General features: G+C 40.0%; 1 protein-coding gene across 1 annotated transcript; it reads left to right on the top strand.

The window, feature by feature from the left end:
- Positions 1-1,503: 1,503 nt before the first annotated feature.
- On the top strand, positions 1,504-14,315 carry C3H6orf58 (chromosome 3 C6orf58 homolog). Its single transcript, XM_064708025.1, has 6 exons — positions 1,504-1,825; positions 5,855-5,941; positions 9,397-9,581; positions 10,646-10,779; positions 11,685-11,923; positions 14,188-14,315. Exons 1-6 carry the CDS (start codon positions 1,504-1,506, stop codon positions 14,313-14,315), a joined length of 1,095 nt encoding a protein of 364 aa, XP_064564095.1.
- Positions 14,316-22,200: the final 7,885 nt, after the last annotated feature.

Genomic DNA, 22,200 nt, shown 5'->3' on the forward strand with positions numbered 1-22,200 from the left:
TTATTGAGTCTAAAAATATGTTTTCTATGTCTAAAAGTAAACTTGTAATTTCTACTCCCTCTGCAGTCAGTCAGGAGCAATACATCTCTCAGTGGTGTGCTTTAATGAGTTACATTCTGGGTATACCTGATTCTCTGATTTGTTATCAAGGGAATCTACATATGTAGGTTAAAATGCCCACATTTGGATTAGATAAATGCCATCCATAGAAGTTAATGAAAGAACAACTTGATTTTTCAAAACTTCTTCAAGGCAGCATGATCAGATCTGTGCTGATCTCTGTTAAACACTGTATTTCAAAATCACTTGGGTTTCTCTCTCAATCACCCAAGGACAAGCAGACAAAAAATTATAAGTGATCATTGAAAAATTCTGCTATTTACTAGAAAGTCTCGTTAATAAATAGAGTAAATGGAAAAATTTTGAGTTGAAGAGATACATTTCTTTTGAATTTACTATCAGAAGTTTGCAGCCAGTTTTGACTTGCTCCCACTTGAAGGTTCTTTCAGCACACAAAGCCCAACTGAAACTCACAGAATAACTTCAAAGAAAAGCAGCATTTGCAATTTTTCTCATGCGATAAAAGACTACAGAGATAACAAACCACGTGTCTGTTTGCTGACTGTTCTTTTGCAACCATGGCTTATCTAAGAAAAAGCAGCTGAGGATGATAAAGTCCTAGAATTCCTGACAGTAGGTGAGATCAAGGCAGCTGGATGTTTTCACTTTTGTTGGAGTATAACTCAAACACCAATTTTATCACTGGAGGCATGGCCTTTGTCTTCCCTTTGGAGTCTACAGGATCATGGAGGTTTAATAGGAGACCTTAGAACTTTATATAAAGATGACCATTTCTACACAAGACAAACCAGTACTTAAAGTACAGCTCTCCAGGTGCTGCTACATGGCCTGAAGACAGGCTGATCTGGCTACTTCCAACACTCTTATGACCTGAAGGCTGCAGGCAGCTGTCCCAAGGCCTAAAGACAAAGCTGACCATGGCAGCACCAGCAGCATGTCACTGCTGCTCTTTTGTCAGTGCCTGGAGTCTTCCTCAGAATACTTCACCCATAGCCTGTGCATGTGTTGAGGTGAGATCTCTGCCACTTCTGTCCCTTCTTTACCCAAAGGAATTGGGTTGGGAAAGGGAAGCTGACATCTAGTAAGAAACACGGACACAGAAAGTTTTATAGTGCAACAGTGCAATCAGTATTGTATCACCTCACCCATTTGGAAGCATGTACATATTTCATGGATAGCATGGATTTGGACATTTTCTGATTAGATTGGTTCCTCTTAAACATCTGGTGGTGCTCCCTGTATCCCACAGAGAGGACAGTGTATTGCTCACAGCTGCTAGTCTGGCAACTCCACGTCAGGGTCATGGCTGGGAAAGGGAAGGGAGACAAAGGCTTGTGTGTCTGAGTCAGCCTTTTTGTCCAGCCCTCAGCTTTGCCAATAAAAGCCCTGCAGCTACAATCACCTGAGTCACAAGCCTTCACAATGTGGCCCCACTTTGGCATACATGCTCTCCTTGTAATGATTGTCACCTTCGGTCCTGTGCCTGCTGCAACGCAGAGCGAAAACGATGTCCCTGGAGAAGATCTCTATCCCCCTCTGTGGGACCTGGCCCCTGGAAATCTGCTGGATTTCCCAGTAAAGGACAACAAAATTGTCATCAATGCTTGGAACTATCAAGATCGACTAGGAGTGTATAAGAGCCTGCTAAGTGCTTCAGCCAAATATTTTGATGCCTTTGGACCCCAAAACAGTGGCAATATTCTCTGGGGATTACCATTGCAGCATGGCTGGCAATTTCGTACAGGTATGAATTATTTCCTTAAGATGCTGGCTTAGCAAGGTGTTTACCAGACCTGCTTAGAGGCTTCCTTTCCAAAGTTTCTGCCTCACAAGCACAGTATGGCCTCAGGCAGTATAAACTTCGACAGAGCTGCCAATTTGAAAAAGAAATGCTGAGTGAACACCCTTACCTTGCTGAGAAATAGCTATTAAAATTCCTTATAGGAAGAGGTCAGAATCCAGATTTGTGGTATAGATGGGCAATATTTCAGCTAACTAAAAATCTTTGGAAAGGCATTCCCAGTTGCTTCAATTTATGTAGACAGATATCAGGGCACGCATTCTACAATGATGTTCTTAAATTTTTAACTAATTGGCATTTATTTTTGTTAATGTTACAAGTTCTAGAGGTGGTTAGAATTTCATTTCTAAGACACGTATTTGAAAGTCAGTGCTTCCCTCTGAGAACTTATTTCCATCTATTCTTCATAATCAGTTTAGAAGTAGCCCCCTTATTTTCTAAATATGTTTTTTACCAAAATGGAAGTTATTGTTTGTGGGTTTTCTTGTTTGCTTGTTTGTGGGGTGGGGTTTGTTTGGTTATTTTGTTTTGTTTTGTTTTAAATTATGTCCAGATTCTAAGGGTTTATCCCCTAAAAGCTAGTTGTTGTCTAGGGCAGTTATTCTGGTTTGCTTGTTGTCCCTGCCAGGGGAAAAGTCACAGAAACACATGTGAAAGGTTCCTTAAGGCAAAGGCTGCAATATCTTATCAGGGGTAAACAAATGCATCTGATTGCCTGTTGTTTTCTTTATTGGGTGTAACCTGTGGTTACATGTGGTGGTGGTTTGGGTGCCACTGTATATTTGAGAGAAGACAGAGGTCCTGCACCTGGTGGTGGAAGAAGGCTGCCAGCATTTTGTCACATCTAATGGAAAATGTACTCCTAAGTCAAAATGAGGAAAACAAGATAGTAAGCAAAATACAAGCAGGAAACTAGATGGCAAACAGATAGCAACAAAAAGAGTTTGGTTGGGGTTTAGGCAAGCTTTTTCCTCTTTTCCTTCCTTATGTTTACAAAAAGAGGAGCAGATGAAAGGGATGGCTGGTACAGCAGGAGAATTGACCCAATGTGTGGCAGAGGCAAAGATGACTGGATATAGCAGCTACAGCTGAGTGGTGACCTGCTGGAAAGGAGGGGTTGTGGAGTATGGCCTCATCCACAAAGTGAGGATGTGCCTTGTTGTAGTGACAACTTCCCAGTAGTAACTTGGAAGTTGTCACTACAACAAGGGACATAGTTTGTGAGGGGAACATTTGCCCCTGGTTGCATAGACAGGTAATGTCCTGTCACCTGCTAAAAGAGTCATAGGACTGACATTTAGACAAATTTTTTAATTTACATGACCAGAAGGTTTAAAAAATACTAAAAGGAGAAATATCACATAGTTGGAAGTAGTTTTACAGTAAAAAAAAATGTGAGCATTTGAAGGAAAAATGGAAGGGACAAAGAATAACATAATTCTGGTGCATACAGTGGTGAGGTTAACAAGGGCTAAACCTAATCCAGATAGGCGGTGTGATAGATTAGTGATGAATGACTGAAGCATTTGTATATCAACATAATAAGTTTGGGCAAACCAAAGCAGGATTTGAGTTCATGGTGCAAGACAATAGAACTTTGAAAATATTACAAAATTTCTTGAATTAACAGTTCTATCTTGTCCTGAAAGCTATGTTACTGAGAGAATATTTTTATGGATATAGTTCTGTATAAACCATGAAGAACAAGTGAAGTTGTTACTTAATAAGAGTAGCATGAAGATTTGTGATAATCCACTCAGGGACATAAAATGAAATCAGTATTCTGCCTAAATTTACAGCAGAGACAAGGATCATGAGACAGCATGGCTATTAGGAATGAGATTGTGGAAGCAGAAATTGTCACTTGAGAGGTAAAGCTAAACTGAGGGTCCTACCCAGAGAAACTGAGGAAACAGGATAGACTCTATCCTCACTTCACATACAGAAGTACAAATCCAGGATCAAGAACTTTAAGAAATATTCACATGGTATTGTATGTCTGAAGAGCAGGAAAGATTGTGGTTGTACTTAAAAAAAAAAAAAAAGGAGATAAGAACAAGTATTTGTTTGCCTTATATCAGCAGTAAACAAGACATTAGAATAAGTACAGAGGAAAGAATATTTAATGACATGGAACCAGATAGAAAAACGGATAAAGCACAGGTTATGTGAATCAAAGGTAAATTGTTTCAGGCTAATTTGATATCTTCTTTTGGGGTTTTTTTCAAAAAGAGATGCAGAAATGCATTTACGCCCTTTTACAGAACAAGGGAACTGCAAATCTGGTAAAGGAACACCTGAGGGAGAATTTAGTGATAACTGCAGCTAAAAGAAGTCTGTGGCTAAGTGGAGGATGTGCTAGGAGTTCTTCATCAGCAAGATAAGAATAACTACATTTAGCACTTTCAGTAACAACATTTCCACAAAAAAAAAAAAAAAAAAAAAAAAAAAAAAAAAAAAAAAGTGGAGAAAACTTGCTGACAAGGTTTCACATAGTTATCAATAACACAGCTGGGAGGTACTGTCAATACAGATTAGTTTGGGTAGACCTGAAGACTGAAATAACAATTGTGTTAAGTACAGGGAATAGGAGGAAGCAGAGACAACAAAAATGGTGTGGACACCTGTAAGTGCAGTTAATGCTTCCAGTTCCAATTTCTATCTTAAGATTATCACTGATACTGCCAGGGAAATCTTCATTTTCCTGAAACACCAAGGCTAACAATATTTGGTAAACCTCATGTACAATTCTTTTGCAACATTTTGTCTTTTTCTTCTTAGGCTTTATCCTTCCCATTCATCCTCTTTGCACACTAGTAATCTATTGCTGCCTGTTTTTTGACAGTCTGTTGAAGTAAAAGTTTGAAAAATTGGATCTTTCTGTAAATATTAAAAAATGTAATCTTCATTTTAAAAAATGGGTTGAACTGCAACCCTCATTATTGCAAGTTCATGTTCTCAGTGCTTGGCTACTGAAAGATACAGGTTTGAGTAACTAACATGCCCCAAAGCACAAGCTCTGCCCAGTCAGCTAGGGAGAATAATTAAAATAATTTGTATGCACATTGTTCATGATCATTTCTTCTTCTTGAGTGTAAGTATCAGAAAATTTGGTTTGGTAATGAGGTTTAGTTCTAATCTGGCAGAAATGACACTGCCATTATTCAGCTGACTCATTATTCAGAGAGCAAGTTCTCTGCAGGGCAGTTTGGGAGCTTCTGGAATAGCTCAAGACGTTGCACAAGGCCATGGTAATTGCATGCCATGCACTTAAAGCAGGCTTCCTGACACTCTGCCTGACAACACTTAATGTACGTGTATGGTATTCTTTTAGGACTCAGGCTGTTTCTTCATGCCACGTGCTCAAAGTAAAATATTCTCTCATGAATAATTACGAAATGTCTTGCATGTTTTCTACAGCACAGATGCTTGCAAACTTTGCTAATTAGTTACAGCAATGTTTGCATGCTTAGCTTCACAGTAAGGCTACGTTTCTCTGCATGATTAAGCTGGAAGTGATTCTGTATCACACAACCCAATTAGGTGAGGCAATTACTGGTACATTTAGTTTGTGCTATTTTGCTTGTTGAGCAGCTCTCCTGAACTAGCTGCCCTACATCTATTAGAAATGATGCTTCAGCTATGCATGTGCTCATGTCTGCATATGAATGTATATTTAAATCTCACTAAAAATACTGTGATGTCCTGATTTCAAACAGTTCAATAAGTTCACAAAATACATTTAAAGTGAGGGATAGCTCAAAATGTAAAACACAATCAAGTTACTATGCAATGAGAAACTCAACTACTCTAGGACATTAGTTTATGAAGCAAAGCAACAGTGATTGTTTTGCTTCTCTAACCAAAAATCTGCATGCTTTATTCTTTAATCTTTTTTTTTTATCTCAGTGGGATTTCTTGTGTGAAAAGTTTGAGAAGTATTTGTTGTATTATTTCATTTGATTCATTCAGGTAGATTAGCAGATCCTTCTGATGTGACTTCCTGTGGCTATGAAAATGGAGAGCCCCTGTGCCAATCTGTAAGAAGCTGGTGGTCTTGTAAGTATATGCTGTCACACTGTTCTTTTCCAAAATAAATTAATGTCCTTGAAGGACATCTGAAAATATTTCTTCCCCTTAGACTTCTCTATTACATTATAATTTCAGTGCTACGCAATTCTCCATCACAAACTTGCAGCAAGACACCTAAGTGTGAGTGCGTAAATGAAAGTTAATTGATTTTGAATACTTACTTGAGGAAGGAGGAAAAAACCCCAACAAGTTTGCAGCCTTAAAAATATTTATACTGGAAATATTCATGTGAAAATATGTGGGAAACACAATGACAGGTATATATATTTGTAGATATTTGTAGATATTTGCAGTTTACAATTAGTCCAGAGCAGATTTCTTCAGTTTAGATGCTTGCACTTCGAATTAAAACTTTGTGAGAAAATGTCAAGCAGGCAACTTTGTGGTTCTTACACCATCCTTGCTTCTTTTCCCCTTACCATATTTTCCCTCCATCACTTCTGTCCCTTGCTCCCTTGCTTCCTTGATGCCCTGCTGTAAGTTCCTCTTTTGCCCAGACCTGTCGGTAGGTTTGAGCAAGCAGATCTCTCCTGTCCCTGTCACAGGAATGTTTTTCCTTCAGTGGACATTTGGATTAAGCTTCTGGCTGTGAATCAGCAGCTAAATGTATATATCTTCAAGTGAACAAAGACATAAGCATAGATAAAACTTAAAATGTAAATCTAGGGTAAAACTGACTGTGGTACTCACTTCAGCTTTGGTTTTCCCTCTCTGTGTTTGGATAGAACTAGTGCTCTGTGGGATGGTGTCCCACACAGTGTCAAGTAGAAAGAGTTGCTGCATAGCCCTTTGTAAGCAGGGGACCTTCCTGGAATAGAATCTACCACTTTTACTTTCTCAGTGTTTGAATTCCTGCTCTTCATTTACTTCTAAATATTGCATGTTTGCTTGATATCCACTTTGTTGCCTCCAGAAAATGTATAAACTCAGCTTTTATTTACCCTATTGAAGCAAGAGCATGCAAAGAGTCTTTGAGACTGCATGGAAACACCTCTCAGTGTTCTGAGGATATGAAAGCTTTCAGCTGACCTTCAGAGCAGCCCTCTCTGGCACAAGTAGTCACATGAAACCAGGAATGAGCTTAAACCAGAAACTCACATTGAGTATACCTTGGATGTATGCAAAACTACCTGCTTAAGAACATCAGTCTCTTTGCCTAGAATAATATTGTGTAGTCCTGTCCTGCACTGTTTTATGCCCTCTAAGTCACCCAAGCTGGTGCAAATATGTAATATAGGCAAGAACACAGAAAAGAATATAAGCACTTGTGATGTGAGATCAAGGTTTCAGTACTTCTCATGAAAACAGTGAATAAGAAGCAAGAGCCAGTCCAGCAATGAGTCTCAGTGAAACACTGTCTTCTCATCACTAGAGAGTTTTCCTTTGCTCTTCTGACTGGCCAGACATTTCTTCCTGAATTCCCAAGCAGGTCCACACTTAGGAGCTGTGTCACATGAGTTTCTCTTTATATATAACCCTTTATATTTGTTCCATCAGCACTCCCAGAGAAGTTGAAACCCTTGTGCCTGACCAGCCTGTCAGTGCCCCATTATGGGGACCCCACCAAACAATTCACTCAGAGCATGGTTTGACCCACAACAAAGGGTCAAACCAACAATGGGTCACAAACCAACAATGTTCCCACTTGGAGTTGGTAGATATTTCCAGGTTTGTCAAGTATGTTATCTGCTTCTGGCCTCTCCTCCCTTAGTGCCCTTCAAAGACTCAGGCTAAACGGTGTACTGAATAACACACTTTATTAACAAACACACTGATAATCGAGCACTGTGACAGGTTAAGGTTCAGAGATTGCTGTTGACAGTGACTGATTGCAAAAATGAATTTGAAGCAATATATTGACCAATTCTAATCAGCAATTAAAGCTAGCTAGAGATAATAATTTAGTTTGCACGGAATGAGGTTCTTACCCAATAGGCATCCCTTTGGGGGAAGAAGACAAGTTCAGCTTGTTGACTGATCCCAGGAGTTATGATGGAGTCTTCTCTGACCTCCCTCCCCACTTTAGCTAGATTTATATTGCTTCCTTTGAGGGAAGAGAAAAGGTTAAGTTACAGTTGGTGACATTTCATGTTGATGTGGTACTTGAGTCATTAGTATATGTACAGAAAAGCAAAACATGTTTTTGAGCTAATGAAGCAAAGGCCAACTTCTGGTTACTGTCTGGTTCATTCCTTGGGCCTAGTTCCTGCTAGCTGCATGTTTTCAGTGGAGCATAACCACAACACCACTCTGTTGCTCCATCCTTTGTTTCATACCTGCATTGATTTCAACAGACCATGACCACAGCACCTCCATGCTGCTCCGTCCTTTTTTATCATCTCATGCTTAGAGCAATACACAGAGCTCCCTCAGTATCCCTGCTCCTAAGGTGTGCAGACCCAGTCCCTGCTGAACTGCAGCCAACATACATACTCCTTCATGAACACTGCTTTGTGATCTTCTCCCATAAGGTGGAGCAATGGCTTCCCATTAGGAGGATATGGATACATGGTAGGTGTTCAGGTTTTGATGATTTTGGTCCTCACTGCTGGGATTTTGTGCAAAACATCAGTGCAGTCCATGTCCCTGAGACCATGCGTGGGCAAATGACTTCTCAGCCCAACAGCTCAGAGGCGCCCACCCAAGAGGGAGAACAGCAGATCCCCAGGGTTTTCTTCACTCAAAACTATTGAAATTCATTTCTACAAAGGGGACACAATTAAGAGGAGAACTTCAGATTCTCCTCTCAAGAGAGGAATATCAAATAGCCCTGTGGGCACTCTGACAGGTCAAGATTTGGCACCAGTGAGAACTGAGCCTGAGTTTCCTACATTCTGTGTCTGACTGCTCCAACTTACGGAGCAGACCAAAGAAAGCCATCATCATAAAATGAATCTAAACAGATAAACTGAGGTAATATCAAGCAATTTTCAGTGAGTGAAATATTTTTTAGAAGCAAAATTATTATTTTCCAGTAAAATATCACATTTCCCTTGCTCATAGGTCTAGGGTACGTAGAAGAGGGTTTTTTAATAGAAACCACACTTGTGGAATACCCCTTAGTCTTTCTATACTTAGTTTGCAATTAGTATTTGAGAGACTTTTCTTATCCTGTCCATGACAGCCTACAAGGTCTAACTTTTTTCCATTAGCTTTTTTCCTTTCCTGTAAAGTAAAACACAATGGAAGCTCATAAAAGGCTCTTAAAGGACAATGCATAAATGAACACTACAAATCATATCTAAATCAATACAAGGGTCATCTTTATTACATTTCAGTACATATATTCCACTGCTGAACACAGTTGTATTCATAGCAATTTCAAACAGTTGCATTTGGTGTGGGAGAATGTACATTTTCTTACGTGGGAATTTTTCGTTAGCTTGTGATTAACACCTGCTGCCTTTTAATTGTTGTTACAGGTATGAATTACTATCTGTCTATTATACCCTTCCTGGGGGCAGTGGAGGCTGGCCTCTTTGGGCAGCTGCCATATGAGGTAGAAATATTGCCACCAGAGGAGCAAAAAGATGATTTCTGTTACAACGTTAAAGACTGCTGGTCTCGCATGCCCAAGCTCATGGATGACTGGAAGGCTTTTTTTGAAGTAAATAATTTTTTAAAAATATTTTTAGACATTATACCAAAATATTAGCTTTAAAAACTATTATTACTGTCATTTTTAAGATTCAGAGAGCTTAGTTTGTTTTCAATAACAGCTTCATGCAAAAATAAGCAGGAAGAATGGAAAGCATAACATACCGTGAGTCAGAAATAAGTAGGACAGGATTTTAAAAAGTTATTCTTCTTTTGAGACAGTTCTGTATTTTGGCCTCTGTTCCAAGACACTGTTTTGTATTCAATTACATTTGTATTCTTCCAATCTGCTTATGTTAGCAATGCAAATAAGCCTGTGAGATGTAACACTGGCTTTAAAAAGTGGCCTTTGGTTGGTTCCATAAGGTTTGTTTACTTCTTTAAGCATCTAAAACTTAAAAATGCTGAAATATCATTCAGAAGTACGCCTATTTATGAAAGGAGATGTTCTCTTTCCTCCTCACTCTGCTGTTGTCTAATCCCAAAAATAACAATATTTCTTACTTCATAGATTTAATAGCTAATTTTTATAGCTAGACTACTGCAGTCAGTATTTTTTATTGGTAGTCAACTGATAATGAGCAGGAATGTTAAACTGTAAGTACCCCTTGTGAGTAAAAGAAGTTGTTTAAGAGTAAGACTGGATCTGTCTTCATAAGATTATTTTTTCCATACATCATGTTTCGGAAGTTATTGTAAAATATCTACTCCTCATATAACTATAATGATAACCAGGATAATTTTCTTTTTTTTCTGAAAATCTTCAGAAAGCTGTGGTTAAAAGAATATAGATAAGTTTTTTAAGATAATAAGAAGTCCCCTATTTTAGCACTGAATATTCCATGGCACTCAGATACAAAACTCCACTGCATTTTTGTAACCAAATACCGAAATTATGTGAATAAAAGAATAAAACCCTTGCAATGTTGAAATCGAAAAATAGCAGCTATCACAAACTATTCAAATGCAATTTCCTTTAGCTTATTATTTTGTGAGGTATGTGCTCATATAAAAAAAAAATTTGGCTTAAACCTCCTCTCTCATTTTCTGCCCCTTTGCTCCCTGTTGCTGCAGTATCTGTTATCTACAGAACACAAAGCTGTGAGCTCTGCCAGCCTCTCCTCCTTCAAACTGGATGATGCCCTTGGCCTCATGTGGAAGGCACACACCTCCTCCATTGCTTACGCACTCCCCATGTTCCATGACAGGTAAGGGGAATAGAGCAGTGTCCATGGAGCATCTTTCCACCTCCGGGCCTCTTTGGAAGGATGGTATCCTAACAAAGTCTGCATGAGCCCTCGTACTGTCACTGTCATATTTTCTGAAAAATCCCTTTGCCAGGATTTCTTCTCCTGGGAAGCTGAGAAGCCTCAGAAAAAAATGAAAACTATAATTATCTGATTGGCTTCTCCTGTGTTTTGCTGCTTTGGAATGTGTTTGGAGATTGTTTACCGACTGGTCATTGTTTGATTTGTTTCATGTGAATTGTTTTGACTTAATTACCAATTGTGGTCCAGCTGTGTCGGTACTCTGGAAGGGTCAGGAGTTTTTCATTATTATCTTTTAGCCTTCTGTCTGTATCTTTGTTCAATTCTTTAGTATAGTTTAGTACAGCATTCTTTAATATCATATCATATCATATCATATCATATCATATCATATCATATCATAAAATAATAAATTAGCCTTCTAAGAACGTGGAGTCAGATTCATCTTTTCTCCCCACAACAGGAGACCATGGAAATGCCACACTCATACCTTAGGCATCTACTCTATAGGCTCTGCTCTTCCTTCCCCTCTCTCAGAGTGTGGGACGACCAGTGGGAGATGGCTGCCCAAACTGTGATGACCAGTCAGGCTCTGGGCTTAAAATGAGATGCTGGTTCCCCTCTGGGAGCCAGGGTCTGATTTAGGAGCTGTGTTTAATCTGGGAAGAGGCAGGGTTGCCCGGAGAAATTGGGTATAAAGTACTTAAGGAGACTTCAAGTCACAGTGGCACTGAGGCCACTCAGGATTTTATACTGAACAAAAACCTTTGGGATAAATGATCAACTAGTGTGTTCTACAGGAGAGTTCAGTTATCTGCTGCATTTTTTATTTTCTTCTCTTTCAGCTTAAAATATCTCTCTGATCCAGAAGCAAATTTTGGAGAAGACTGGGCTGATGCTGTAGATTTCATTGCCGCCACACACTTCAGAACAGACTTGCTGACCACAAACAACTTCCAGGCTTTCCTGCCCCAGAGGATGCTTGTTGAAGGGGATGTTCTCCCATCCATTAGTGATTTCAGTCCAGAGCAAAATAAGGTTCTGGTGTCACTGAGAGTTCTTCACAAAGTAAATAAAATAACAGGTATGAGCGTGACCTACAGATATCTGTTGTCCATAGATATTAATATCTTGTTCTCTCTACATACCTTTCTCCATATGAGGGAATTCACAATACAGTGAATGTTTGATATAAAGTAGTATAAACACATCTTAGAGACTAACAGTAAAACAATTAAAATACAACCATAAGCAAACAACACACCAGACAGCAAATGCTGGTGGGATAACACGGACAATATGAGGGATTTCAGTGAGAAAAAAGTCCAGATGGTCTTACTCTTTCTTTTCCCAGTTTTCACAGGAACTTTAAAAACAGAGACTTTTTTTTCTGTTTCACCAGTTGAATCTGAAACCATTATAACTGTAAATGAAATTATTATACCAGTTGAACAAGAACAAGCAAACAAAAAGTAAATTATCATAAGCAACAGTTTTTGTGTCCACAAGTGTTCTGGTTTCAGTTTTTGGTTCTCTCTTGGTCTTTGATTTAACAGAGATCTGTCCCAGCAAATCTATCCTTAGTCAATGCTGACTTTATCGTATTCACCATAACAAGTAGTACATCACCATCCAGTGGTGCAACACAGAATTACACTCTCTTGAGGATTCAGTTCTTTCAAAGATACTTCTAGGCTGGCTATTTTTGTTTGACCTTTATGAAGCAAAGTTATTTTGAATCTTTAAATTAAAATAGAATGTAAAAATATGCTGAAAAATTGGCATGCCTAGCTATGGCACTTGTGATCCTCTTCTATCTGTAAATTTCACTGAAAATTCTCTCACCAGTCGGATTTAAAGCTGAAAAAGATGTGAAATAAAGCTATTCAGTGCTACAAAAGAGCATCTTCCCATCACAGAGTGCTTCCCTCACATTTTTCACACGGCATTATTTTAGGAATCTGAATAAGGGTCCGAACAGATCTATTGCTTGCTTGGCAGCCTATGACACATTTCAGGGTTTCTTGACATACCTCCAGGAAAGGAGAGGAGCACAGCAAGGAAAAGCATGACCAGAAGGACAGGAAGGAGGGATGAGAGCACCAGAGTAGCACATCAGGTGAGAAAAGCCCTGCAGGGAGAGAGGGAACAATGTATGGATGCTGAACATCGTAAGTGGAAGGAGAGAGAGAGATACGCTTCATGCAGGTGCAGCCATAATGAATCCCATAGCTGAAATCCCTTGCTTTTCAGGGCAGAGATTTCCCTGACTTTGCTCTAAGGGATGAGCTTTGAATTCAGCTGAGAATTAAATGCCACCTAATTCAGCCTGGTAACTGATTTGCAGATCAGAAAAAGGAGCTTTAAAATAAATTTGACTGCATCTAAATCCACAGCTTCAGCAGAGACCTGAAAGACCCTACCTTAGTGCTACAAAGCACAGGTGACAAAACAGGCTGTTTTTGTAGATGCTTTTAAATACATCCTGTGAGAGACAGGGCTCTCTACTGGTACCGCAAACCTCAACAGCAGATAGAGGGTCTTACTACCTCCTAGGACGGGACCCTGTCCAACCCAGAGGGAGATTGATTTCTTGATTCAGAGTTTGATTACTCCTAATTTTTGTTCAGTTGCCCCTGCTAGTCCAGCAGGAACTGTAATGAGAGTTGTGCTGCATCTAAAGCTTTTCTGTTCATGGACTGTCAGATCAACTTTTTACCCAAAGGCAGAACAGGAGGAGAATAAATTCTTCTTACACTAGACATTTTTACTCTCAGATTTGCCCTCTATCCACTCCAAAGATGAGCACTGACTGGGGTGAGGAGTAGGCAGTGACTATCCTGCAAACTGGGGCTGATGTTGGGCTGGGTGGGCCGAGCCACACGTCCTAGAGAGCCACTGTTTATCACCTGGACTTAAGTATTAGGATCATTCGCTTCTTTAGCTCTAGGTCTTAGCTAGCAGAAAGTGAACACTCTTTGTTTTAGAGTGGAAACGAAGACAGGCCTGACTATAACTCCCAGGCTACTGCTCCCTAAACCACGGACCTACCTGCCACAGACCTCCCCATAAGTCTTCAATCATTTCGACCTGCAGCACTGGTGACAGGGGAGCGAGCCCCATTGTCTGTCAATACAAAGGATCCTGAGCTGAATGAATGCTCTGCGTCTCCCTGCACATTTGTAGGCAATTGTCATCCCCTCAGCAAGCTCCAGCTTTGTCTGCAATTCTCTGTCCCGGGGAGAGTGTGGAGTGCTTGTTGCCAGACGCGCACTTGGTCCCTGGTACGCCGCGAGCTGCATGTGCTCCATGCTAATTTGCCAATGTCATGTTGTGTTTCTTTCCAAGGAGGATTGCTGCTGAAGGTCTGGCAGAAGGCTATGTCCACTGAAGCAGGAAGAAGAATAGGCCGAGAACTGATTGAAGGCTTGCCTTCGAGCCCGAAGCTCGAACTACTTGACCTAATAGAAATTTAGAATTACTGGGAAGGAGACAATTTGAAAATTCCCAGTTCCTCACGAAAGAGCAGTTCCAAGGTGGATTGATTTAATCTTTTAGCAGATGTACGTCTGCTAGTCTGGCGTTGGTAATTTCTTACAGCAGGATTTCCTGAGTAGCCATGCATGTCTCTCTCTCATATAGAATCAATGTTTTTAACCTTATTTTTCCTAATTATCTCATTTGTTTAACTCAATTCCTTATAAATAAAAAAAAACTCACCGAAAAATCTTACTTTACTACTTTTTGTGGCTTTATGAATAATGTATCATACTTGGAGACAAAATTAAAAGCAGGCAAAATATATTTGGTTTCAGACTGGTTTCTTTTTCCCCTGTAGGCAGGGATTCCACTAGATATGTAATTACTTGATGGTCTAACAGATGATCAGAAGAAACTTCTTTTTTGAAGTTCTGATCCAAAAGCCTTGACTGTCAAATCTCAAGGCTGACAAGTCAAATGCCTTGACTGTTTCCCACCAAAGCTGTTATTTCGCAGAGCAGCTCCAATCAAACTGGAAGCTTTCAGGCTTTTCAGATTAGGTACTTGAGTACAGATAGATTCCGTTGCTGTGCTGTTTTGCAGCAAGTACATGCCTCACGTGGTAGAGCAGAGCCAGGCCAAAGCAGTCCTGAAGCAAATTAATTTATTCCTACCAGCTTTTACATGACAACAGAGATTTCTTGTTCTTGATTCATTTCACTTTCTTCAAGAAAACTTTGATCTATATATGAATTTATGTGATTGTGTGCCCTGTACAACCACAGGTTGCTTTTCGTTTCCCCCATGTCTAATCCACTTGTTGCAGTGTGTCATATGTTGGATTTGGTTACTGAGGAAGAGCTGTATTTGCAATGTTTGCACTCCCAGTGCCTGGAACACTCAGACCCAAGGGTTGATCCCAGTCTTTGGGGTGATAACACACATTTGGAATCGGTTATAACTTGAAAACAGAGGTTATGGGGAGGTGAGTCAGGGATCTTGCATGCAGACAGGGCTTGAAGTTTCTTGGGAAATGAATGAAAGTTGTCTTTGCCCACAGCAGTTGGCTTGGAACTAGATGACCTTTCAGGTCCCTTCCAATCCAAATCCTTTTGCAATTCTATGAAAAGAAGTGATTTCTTTCCATTCCATTTTCCTGGTTTGATTTGTCCTTTCTCCCCAAACTTGCATGATATTTGCACTGTAAATTAAGAAATAATTATCGTCACATTGAGCAGTTAAACACCATTCTGTCCTTTAATGTCCCAGGACAAAGGTGTTAATTATTCATTGTCATGTAATGGATAAACTCTTAATGTACCATCATTAGCTAACAATTTTCAAAGGAAATACATTAATGAGGTATAAGAAAATGTGGGAGTTTTTACCTTAATTACCTGGTTCATAGATCACAGTAATTAGATTCCAGCAGACTTTAGATATAATCCAAAAGTAATCACCACAGCTGCCAGCTGCTAAATATTGTTAGTTGTGCTCCAAAAAAGTTAGAAAAATTTTTTTGACCTTTTCTGTAGTTAGCTTAGATTGAACTTAAAGTACGCTTTGAGAAAAAAAAAAACAGCCATTAATACAAACTTTTAAACTGCACACTGCTGCACTTGAGGGAGTATTTATAAAACATATTTTTAAAAAGCAATTTACTCCTTACCTGAATTTATGAAACATTGGGAAATAGTTCTGAATTTTGAAAAAGAGTCTTCTTTCTTAATACAGCACCAAGCAATTCTGTATTTCATCCACTTTGTCCTAGTCCAACAAGACAACCAGTCAGGTAAGGACTTTAAAAATTGGCCAGTGATTGCTCTATGGAAGCTGAGGAATGTATAAAAGTTTAGACAAAATATGACATGGGGGTTTCTTGCAAGTAGAGTAGAGCCAGTTATATTGAAATATAATAGCTGCATACTTGCAGGAAAACTTCTGAGTATGAGAAACTAAACAGAGAGAAAAGCACCAAGAGAAAGTTGTAGAGGTGTGGTAGGATGGCTTTGGAGAGGAATGGGAGAGCAGTGAAGGAGGCTACTTGCTAATAAGAGCCAGCAAAAGCTGACGACTCCCTAAGCAGGAGTTGGGCCAGTGAGAAGGGCTCACAAAGCATAAAGGTTTTTCCTGCTCAGCATTAGTCTGGTGTTTGCTGCTCTCTTCTCATGCCTTTTGCATGTGTGGTCTCTCAAATGAGGAGAGCCTGGCGTTGAGTAGGGTTGCTTCCTATTTGACAGAGGTGGTGTTGAAAATAAGCAAAGCCACAGCTGGCTTTGGAAAGACAGGGGGTTAAAATTCTGTACACACTTGCAAATAGCAAGCCTAAGGGGATTGGAACAAACAACGTTTGGGTGTGAAGAAGGGAAATTTAGAAATGAAATGTGGTACATGATAAAGGAGGGACTTGGGAAAACATTAACATACCAGAAAAGAGTCTGTCCATCCTCAAAACTTGGGCAATAGTGCTGAATACTGTGCAGTTCCCTCTCCACAGCTCATATTAGTCAGGTCAGCTCCTTATTTCTGAGTGCCATGGAGTTTTCTGTGCCTTTGCTACAGGAGTGATCAGTTTCTGAGGAATGGTCAGAAGTGAGATTCTTATCCTTGTCCGTATATTTGCAACTGGGCATACAGCTGCTGTGCCCTACCAAATACTGTCCTAAACTTACATCACAGAAATACCTAAGGGCTGACCTCTCCACCTGTTCTTCTATAAGAGCAATGGCAACCTTGTCCTTCTCTAGGAAGGGCACCCTTACATTTGCAGAATGGCAGACAGGTGTCAGCAGGCATTTCTTTAGCTTTCTTAGGCATCAAGACATGGAGCTTACAGGGCAAACACCCAAATCAGTCATTTGGAAAGATGCCAAAAAACTCTTTATTCTTTCAAGTAGGAATTGGATTTCTAGGTTTTCCCTTCCCTATGATCCTAATCTGTGGGGAATTGGGTGTTCCTTTCCAGCCTACGCTCTCTAATGAATAATAAAGTGCTTTTTTTTTCTGGTGGGAAAAATCACACCTGGCAAGTGTGGAGGGAAGGGCATTCTTGCCCAAGGCACCCTCTAATGTGGCAGATAGGAGGTTTTGCAGGGAAGCAGAAGATGTAGATTTAGATTCTGACAGATAGAAACAAAACTAACCAATGTATTCCAACTGTTGTGCATAGCATTAAAAACCCTCTGCATTTCTTAAACCCAAATTGTTCATTACTTTCTCTGACCAAGGCATTTTATCTGCCTCTCTCAGCAGGGTGTTGGTGGCTGTGGACCTCCAGTTCCTGCCACTAAAGGCAGTGAGATTCAAGATGATGGAGACCTATTATTACATTTCCATCACCTTAACCTCTGTGACCTCAAGAGGAGCATGTTTCCTCTCTGGTTTTGATATAATTTAAAAATATTAATATCCTCGTAGATCCGAGTCTAAGCTTATTATGGATTTAATTCTCTTTTTTACAATGACACACATGGGCCCATGAGGTGTTTTGAGAACAATGTTCATGGCACAAGCTGCCGCAGGCAGGGGCTGTCAAGGATCCCTAGGAGGGTGTTGGGGAGCTGAGGCTGCAGACCTGCCTAACTGCACCAGCTGGAAAGGGCTGCTTGGTTGGGAAGCATTGGCAGTGGCTCAAAACAGGGTTCAGAGGATGAGGAATGGAGGCAAAATAATGTAAGCATTTGTTAGAAGACATTTATACCTACTTAAAACATGGATAGAAAAAACCTGATAATGTAAAAATGTTTTTTAACTGATTAATGCCTAATCAAACTCTCCAGGACAGAAAGAGCAATAAAATAAAATCCTTAATGTCTCTCACTTCCTTCTGCAAACTGTTAGTAGCTGTGGAAAAATTTGCATGAACTGTTTGTGTGTGTGTTTGCAGGAAAGGCTGCAGCAGGTATGGTGAACAGATAGTGGCAGTATAAACCAGGCTTCTGGACTAGTAAAGTCATTTCAGAATGAAAGGCTCTTTCTACCTCTCCTTTTGTGCGTCATTAGGTCCCAAAATACTAACAGATGTGATCACTGAACCTAAGAGAGCAGGCAGCTGAAATAAGAGGAAAAAAGGAAAAGAGTCTTTTTGCTTACAAAGTAGCTGCAGTGCTACTGGGGCAATCCTGAGCCCCACTCAAACCCTTCCTCTGCACCATGAGAACCAGAGGAATTTCAGAAGGGTGATGTACTTGCAATAAAGGAAGATCATAACATCTGAGGCTGCCCTGGGAAGAGGTACTGCTTCCTGAGGCTGGCCTGAGCCTCTGGCTGCCAGCACTGCTGCATCTAGAGCCTCAGGGATAATGTCACAGAGACATGGGGATAAGGAACATGGATGTACTGGCATTTCTTAGATCCTGGTGGAATCAGCCCCTTGACACACCATGCAAATGTTCCCACACACACCAAAATGTTAACAAATAGGAGGGATTTAAAGTTATGTGAGAAAATTAAAAGGGTCAGACTGAGCTATCCATTGTGGTACCCCCACTCTGGACAGAGCTGGCAGCAGTGGACTGGGGCAGGAGCAGCAAAGGCAGGGCAAAGGCAGGGTAATCTCTCCTTCTACTCAGCCTGCCAGCAGCTGGCAGTCTGCACTTACATCAGGCCCACATGGCTGATCAGTTCCAGAGAAAAATAGTTGTGAAAGGTTATCTTCTAAGATACAAATACCCAAGAAAAGATACAGAGTAAGTTTATCAAAGAGATTTATTATTGCAAAGCCCAAGAACACTCCCAGCACACAGATACATTAAGAAAACAAAGGAGGAAAACAAAAAAAACCCCAAACAAACAGCAAAACCTGTCACTAATACATAAAGTAGAAGCAAGAGAACACTCTCTTCAGAGACTATCAGTTTTAACATGATGTCAGGAAGTTGAAAATTTACATGGTAAAGGTGCATCAAAGTCTAAAAATGTAAGGAAAACACCTGGACAGTCTTAGAAGGGGGAGGAAACATATCATATATGTTAAGTGAATAAACAGTGGCTTCTTATTGGGAGCATTGTGGCAGATAAGTGTTCCTGTGACGTACGTCATTTAAACAAAAGTGTTTCGGAGTTTAAAGAAGAATGGAGGGAGAAGATTCTTCTTATCTTCCCAGGCACAAAGGCTGGATATATAAAATAATGTGCATGTTGATCATCCAAACAGAAAATTCTGTCTCACTAAGGGCTTATGCACACATGGAGTGCTGTGGAAACAGCTGCTTCTGATCAGGTCCTCAGTGAGAACTCACTGGAAATACTTCTTAGCATTAAAAGAGATAAGCCTTTAAGCTAACAAGTCTGTGCAAAAGCTTATGCCAATCTTTTGCAAAGCAAATATCTTATTATTTCAATACACTTGTATTCTCTTCAGGCATTGCAATTGTGGTCTGTGTTCAGCTAAAAAAGACTTTCCCCTCCTGAATGCAGTCTTCTTGAGCATTAATGTCTGGGAGCGATAACCATGTCCCTCAAGGATTGCCATGACATTATAGCTTTGTCAAACATATATTAGCAAACAGTATGAAATCACTTGGTCATCTGTATGCCATAAGGGAACCACAATACTTATTAAGTCTTTAATATTGAACACCAACCTTTTATTAGGATCTTTCTCCACATGTCCTTCCTCCTCTCTGCTTTCCCCAGCAAGATTGGATGCCCCTTCTTCACAGCACAAGAGAGCACCATGTTCTCCCTTTCATCCAGAATGCAAATGGCATTGTCCCGCTGTGCCATGTAAACTGAGCAGCCAGGATAGGTCCCATTTCTGTCACAGGACATGGTGTTGGCTCCTATGCCTGAGGAAAAGATGTAGCAGGCATCTCTGCTACTTATATATTTACAGAGTTCTTTAAACTGCCACCTTTGCTCAGAAGAATGAAACTCATTCAACTCAGCGAGGCTGAATATACAAGACAGAACAGCATGACATGACAAGGGTGACAGAACCAGGCTCCTTACATGAGAGGATCTATGCAAAGAAGAGAAATTGCTTCTTTGGAAACATTTTGAAGGGGAGAATTTCCAGAAAGGGCTGATAAGACTTTGGCTTTTTCACTGGATTCCAAAGGCCAATGTAGGATATCTGAAAGAATCTTAGGTTTGTTGGGAAAGTTACTGCCATCTCACTTTGTTCACATCCATCCTAACACTTATAGCAACTAGAGGACAGCTTGTTTTTTCTAGGCTATCTCAGCCTCTCCTTGTATGTCAGACTCTCCATGTGCTCAACCATCCTCATGGGTTTTTGTAGGGCTCACTGCAGTATGTCTGCCTCTTTCTTGCACCAGGCAGCCCAGAACTGACACAGTAATCCAGGTGTGGCCTCACCAGTGCTGAGCAGAGTGAAGAGTTGCAAGTCCTTCTACCTGCTGGCACATTCTGCCACGATGGCCCAGAAGGCTGCTGGCTTTCCTCTCCTCCTTTCCTCTATTGAAACCTGGCACTTTACTGAATGAAATCATGGTAGTAACATATCATACTTTTCTGAAATCCAGCAGATGATAACATCACATTCAGTAGTAAAGTAAAAAAAAGACAAAAAATCAGTAGAATACAAAAAATATTTTATTCAAATACCAGACTGCCTAAACAAATGGGAGGGTTTTGAGCTGCCAAAAGAGACATACAGATTTTTTAAAAAATGCTTAATATGTAGTTAAAATACCTACAGTGATGTGACAGCCACTTTTGTACACACCTGCAAGCTTTATTAACCAGTGATATGCAAAACATTGTATGCTACATATGCATGGAATTCAAAGTACTCTAAGTGATATTCTTAATACTTAAATTGTAACTGATTTTAACAAGGATGAACATTTATATTGAATAAATTAATATGAGACAATATTAAGAAATCCTAAATTAATTTGCATTAATGAAAATGAACCATTCAGTAGAATTTTAATAGACAAGTCTGAAGACACTTTACTATCTGCTTGAAAAGACTTTGGCTTTAAAGAACACTAAGGCATTTTTGGAGTTTTTGCTTTTTAACTCCTCAGCAGAACTAGAAATAGGGTACGTCCAGGCTTTCTAAACATATTCCCTTTCTCCACCCTGCTGATTTCTGGATATGCCACTCTGATCGAGCTGCTGTTGGCTCTGGAAACCGCTGGCACATCAACAGTGTATTTACACACCAGTTCTTGATAGTTTTCCCTGGAAGTCAAATCACTGCCAGAGGGTTATGGGCCTATCCTAGGCGGATAGGGATGGCTTACTGATTCTTCAGATCCAGCTTCTGTCCACCATTCATGGCTGCATTTTCAGCAAATTGCTGAATATAATGCCTTTAGTGTGATTGTGGATATTGGCAGTACAAGGGCTTATGGAGATGGCAATGCTACATAATTTAGGCACTCCCAGGCCTTGTGAGAGGAGTGGCTTTGCTTTCCAGGGCATATTACATATTGTGCAATGGTACTAACTGTGCTTTGTTCATTGTGTGAAAAAGTGGCAAAATCTGGTCATTTCCAGTTTTGAGCCTTAACCCGAAGCACGTAAGACTGGCTAAAGAAATGGATGTCCACCTTAGACAATTCTTTATTACCCTTTCCTTCTCAAAAAAAAAAAAAAAAAAAAAAAAAACCACCAAAAAAAAACCAAAACCCAAAACCCAAAGGAAATATCCATGCAGCTGTTTCAGTAAGGGATGTTCCTTCTGCATATGCCCTACAGAGGTTCAGGAAATAACCGGAATTTCAGGCGCAATAAGAATGAAGGATTGGACTTGGCATTGTTCTCTAAATTCACTAATAAATATGTACAGAAGAGCTTTGTCCCTTCAAAGGGTCATGAGACATTAGCTGGTTTGACTTCTTATTTAGGACAAGTAAGCAGTTTCATTTTGCAGGGGATTATTATAGCTAAATTACAGCCTTGTAT

This window comes from Zonotrichia leucophrys, chromosome 3 (genome assembly GCF_028769735.1).
Source record: "Zonotrichia leucophrys gambelii isolate GWCS_2022_RI chromosome 3, RI_Zleu_2.0, whole genome shotgun sequence".
In the NCBI taxonomy this organism is placed as follows: domain Eukaryota; kingdom Metazoa; phylum Chordata; class Aves; order Passeriformes; family Passerellidae; genus Zonotrichia; species Zonotrichia leucophrys.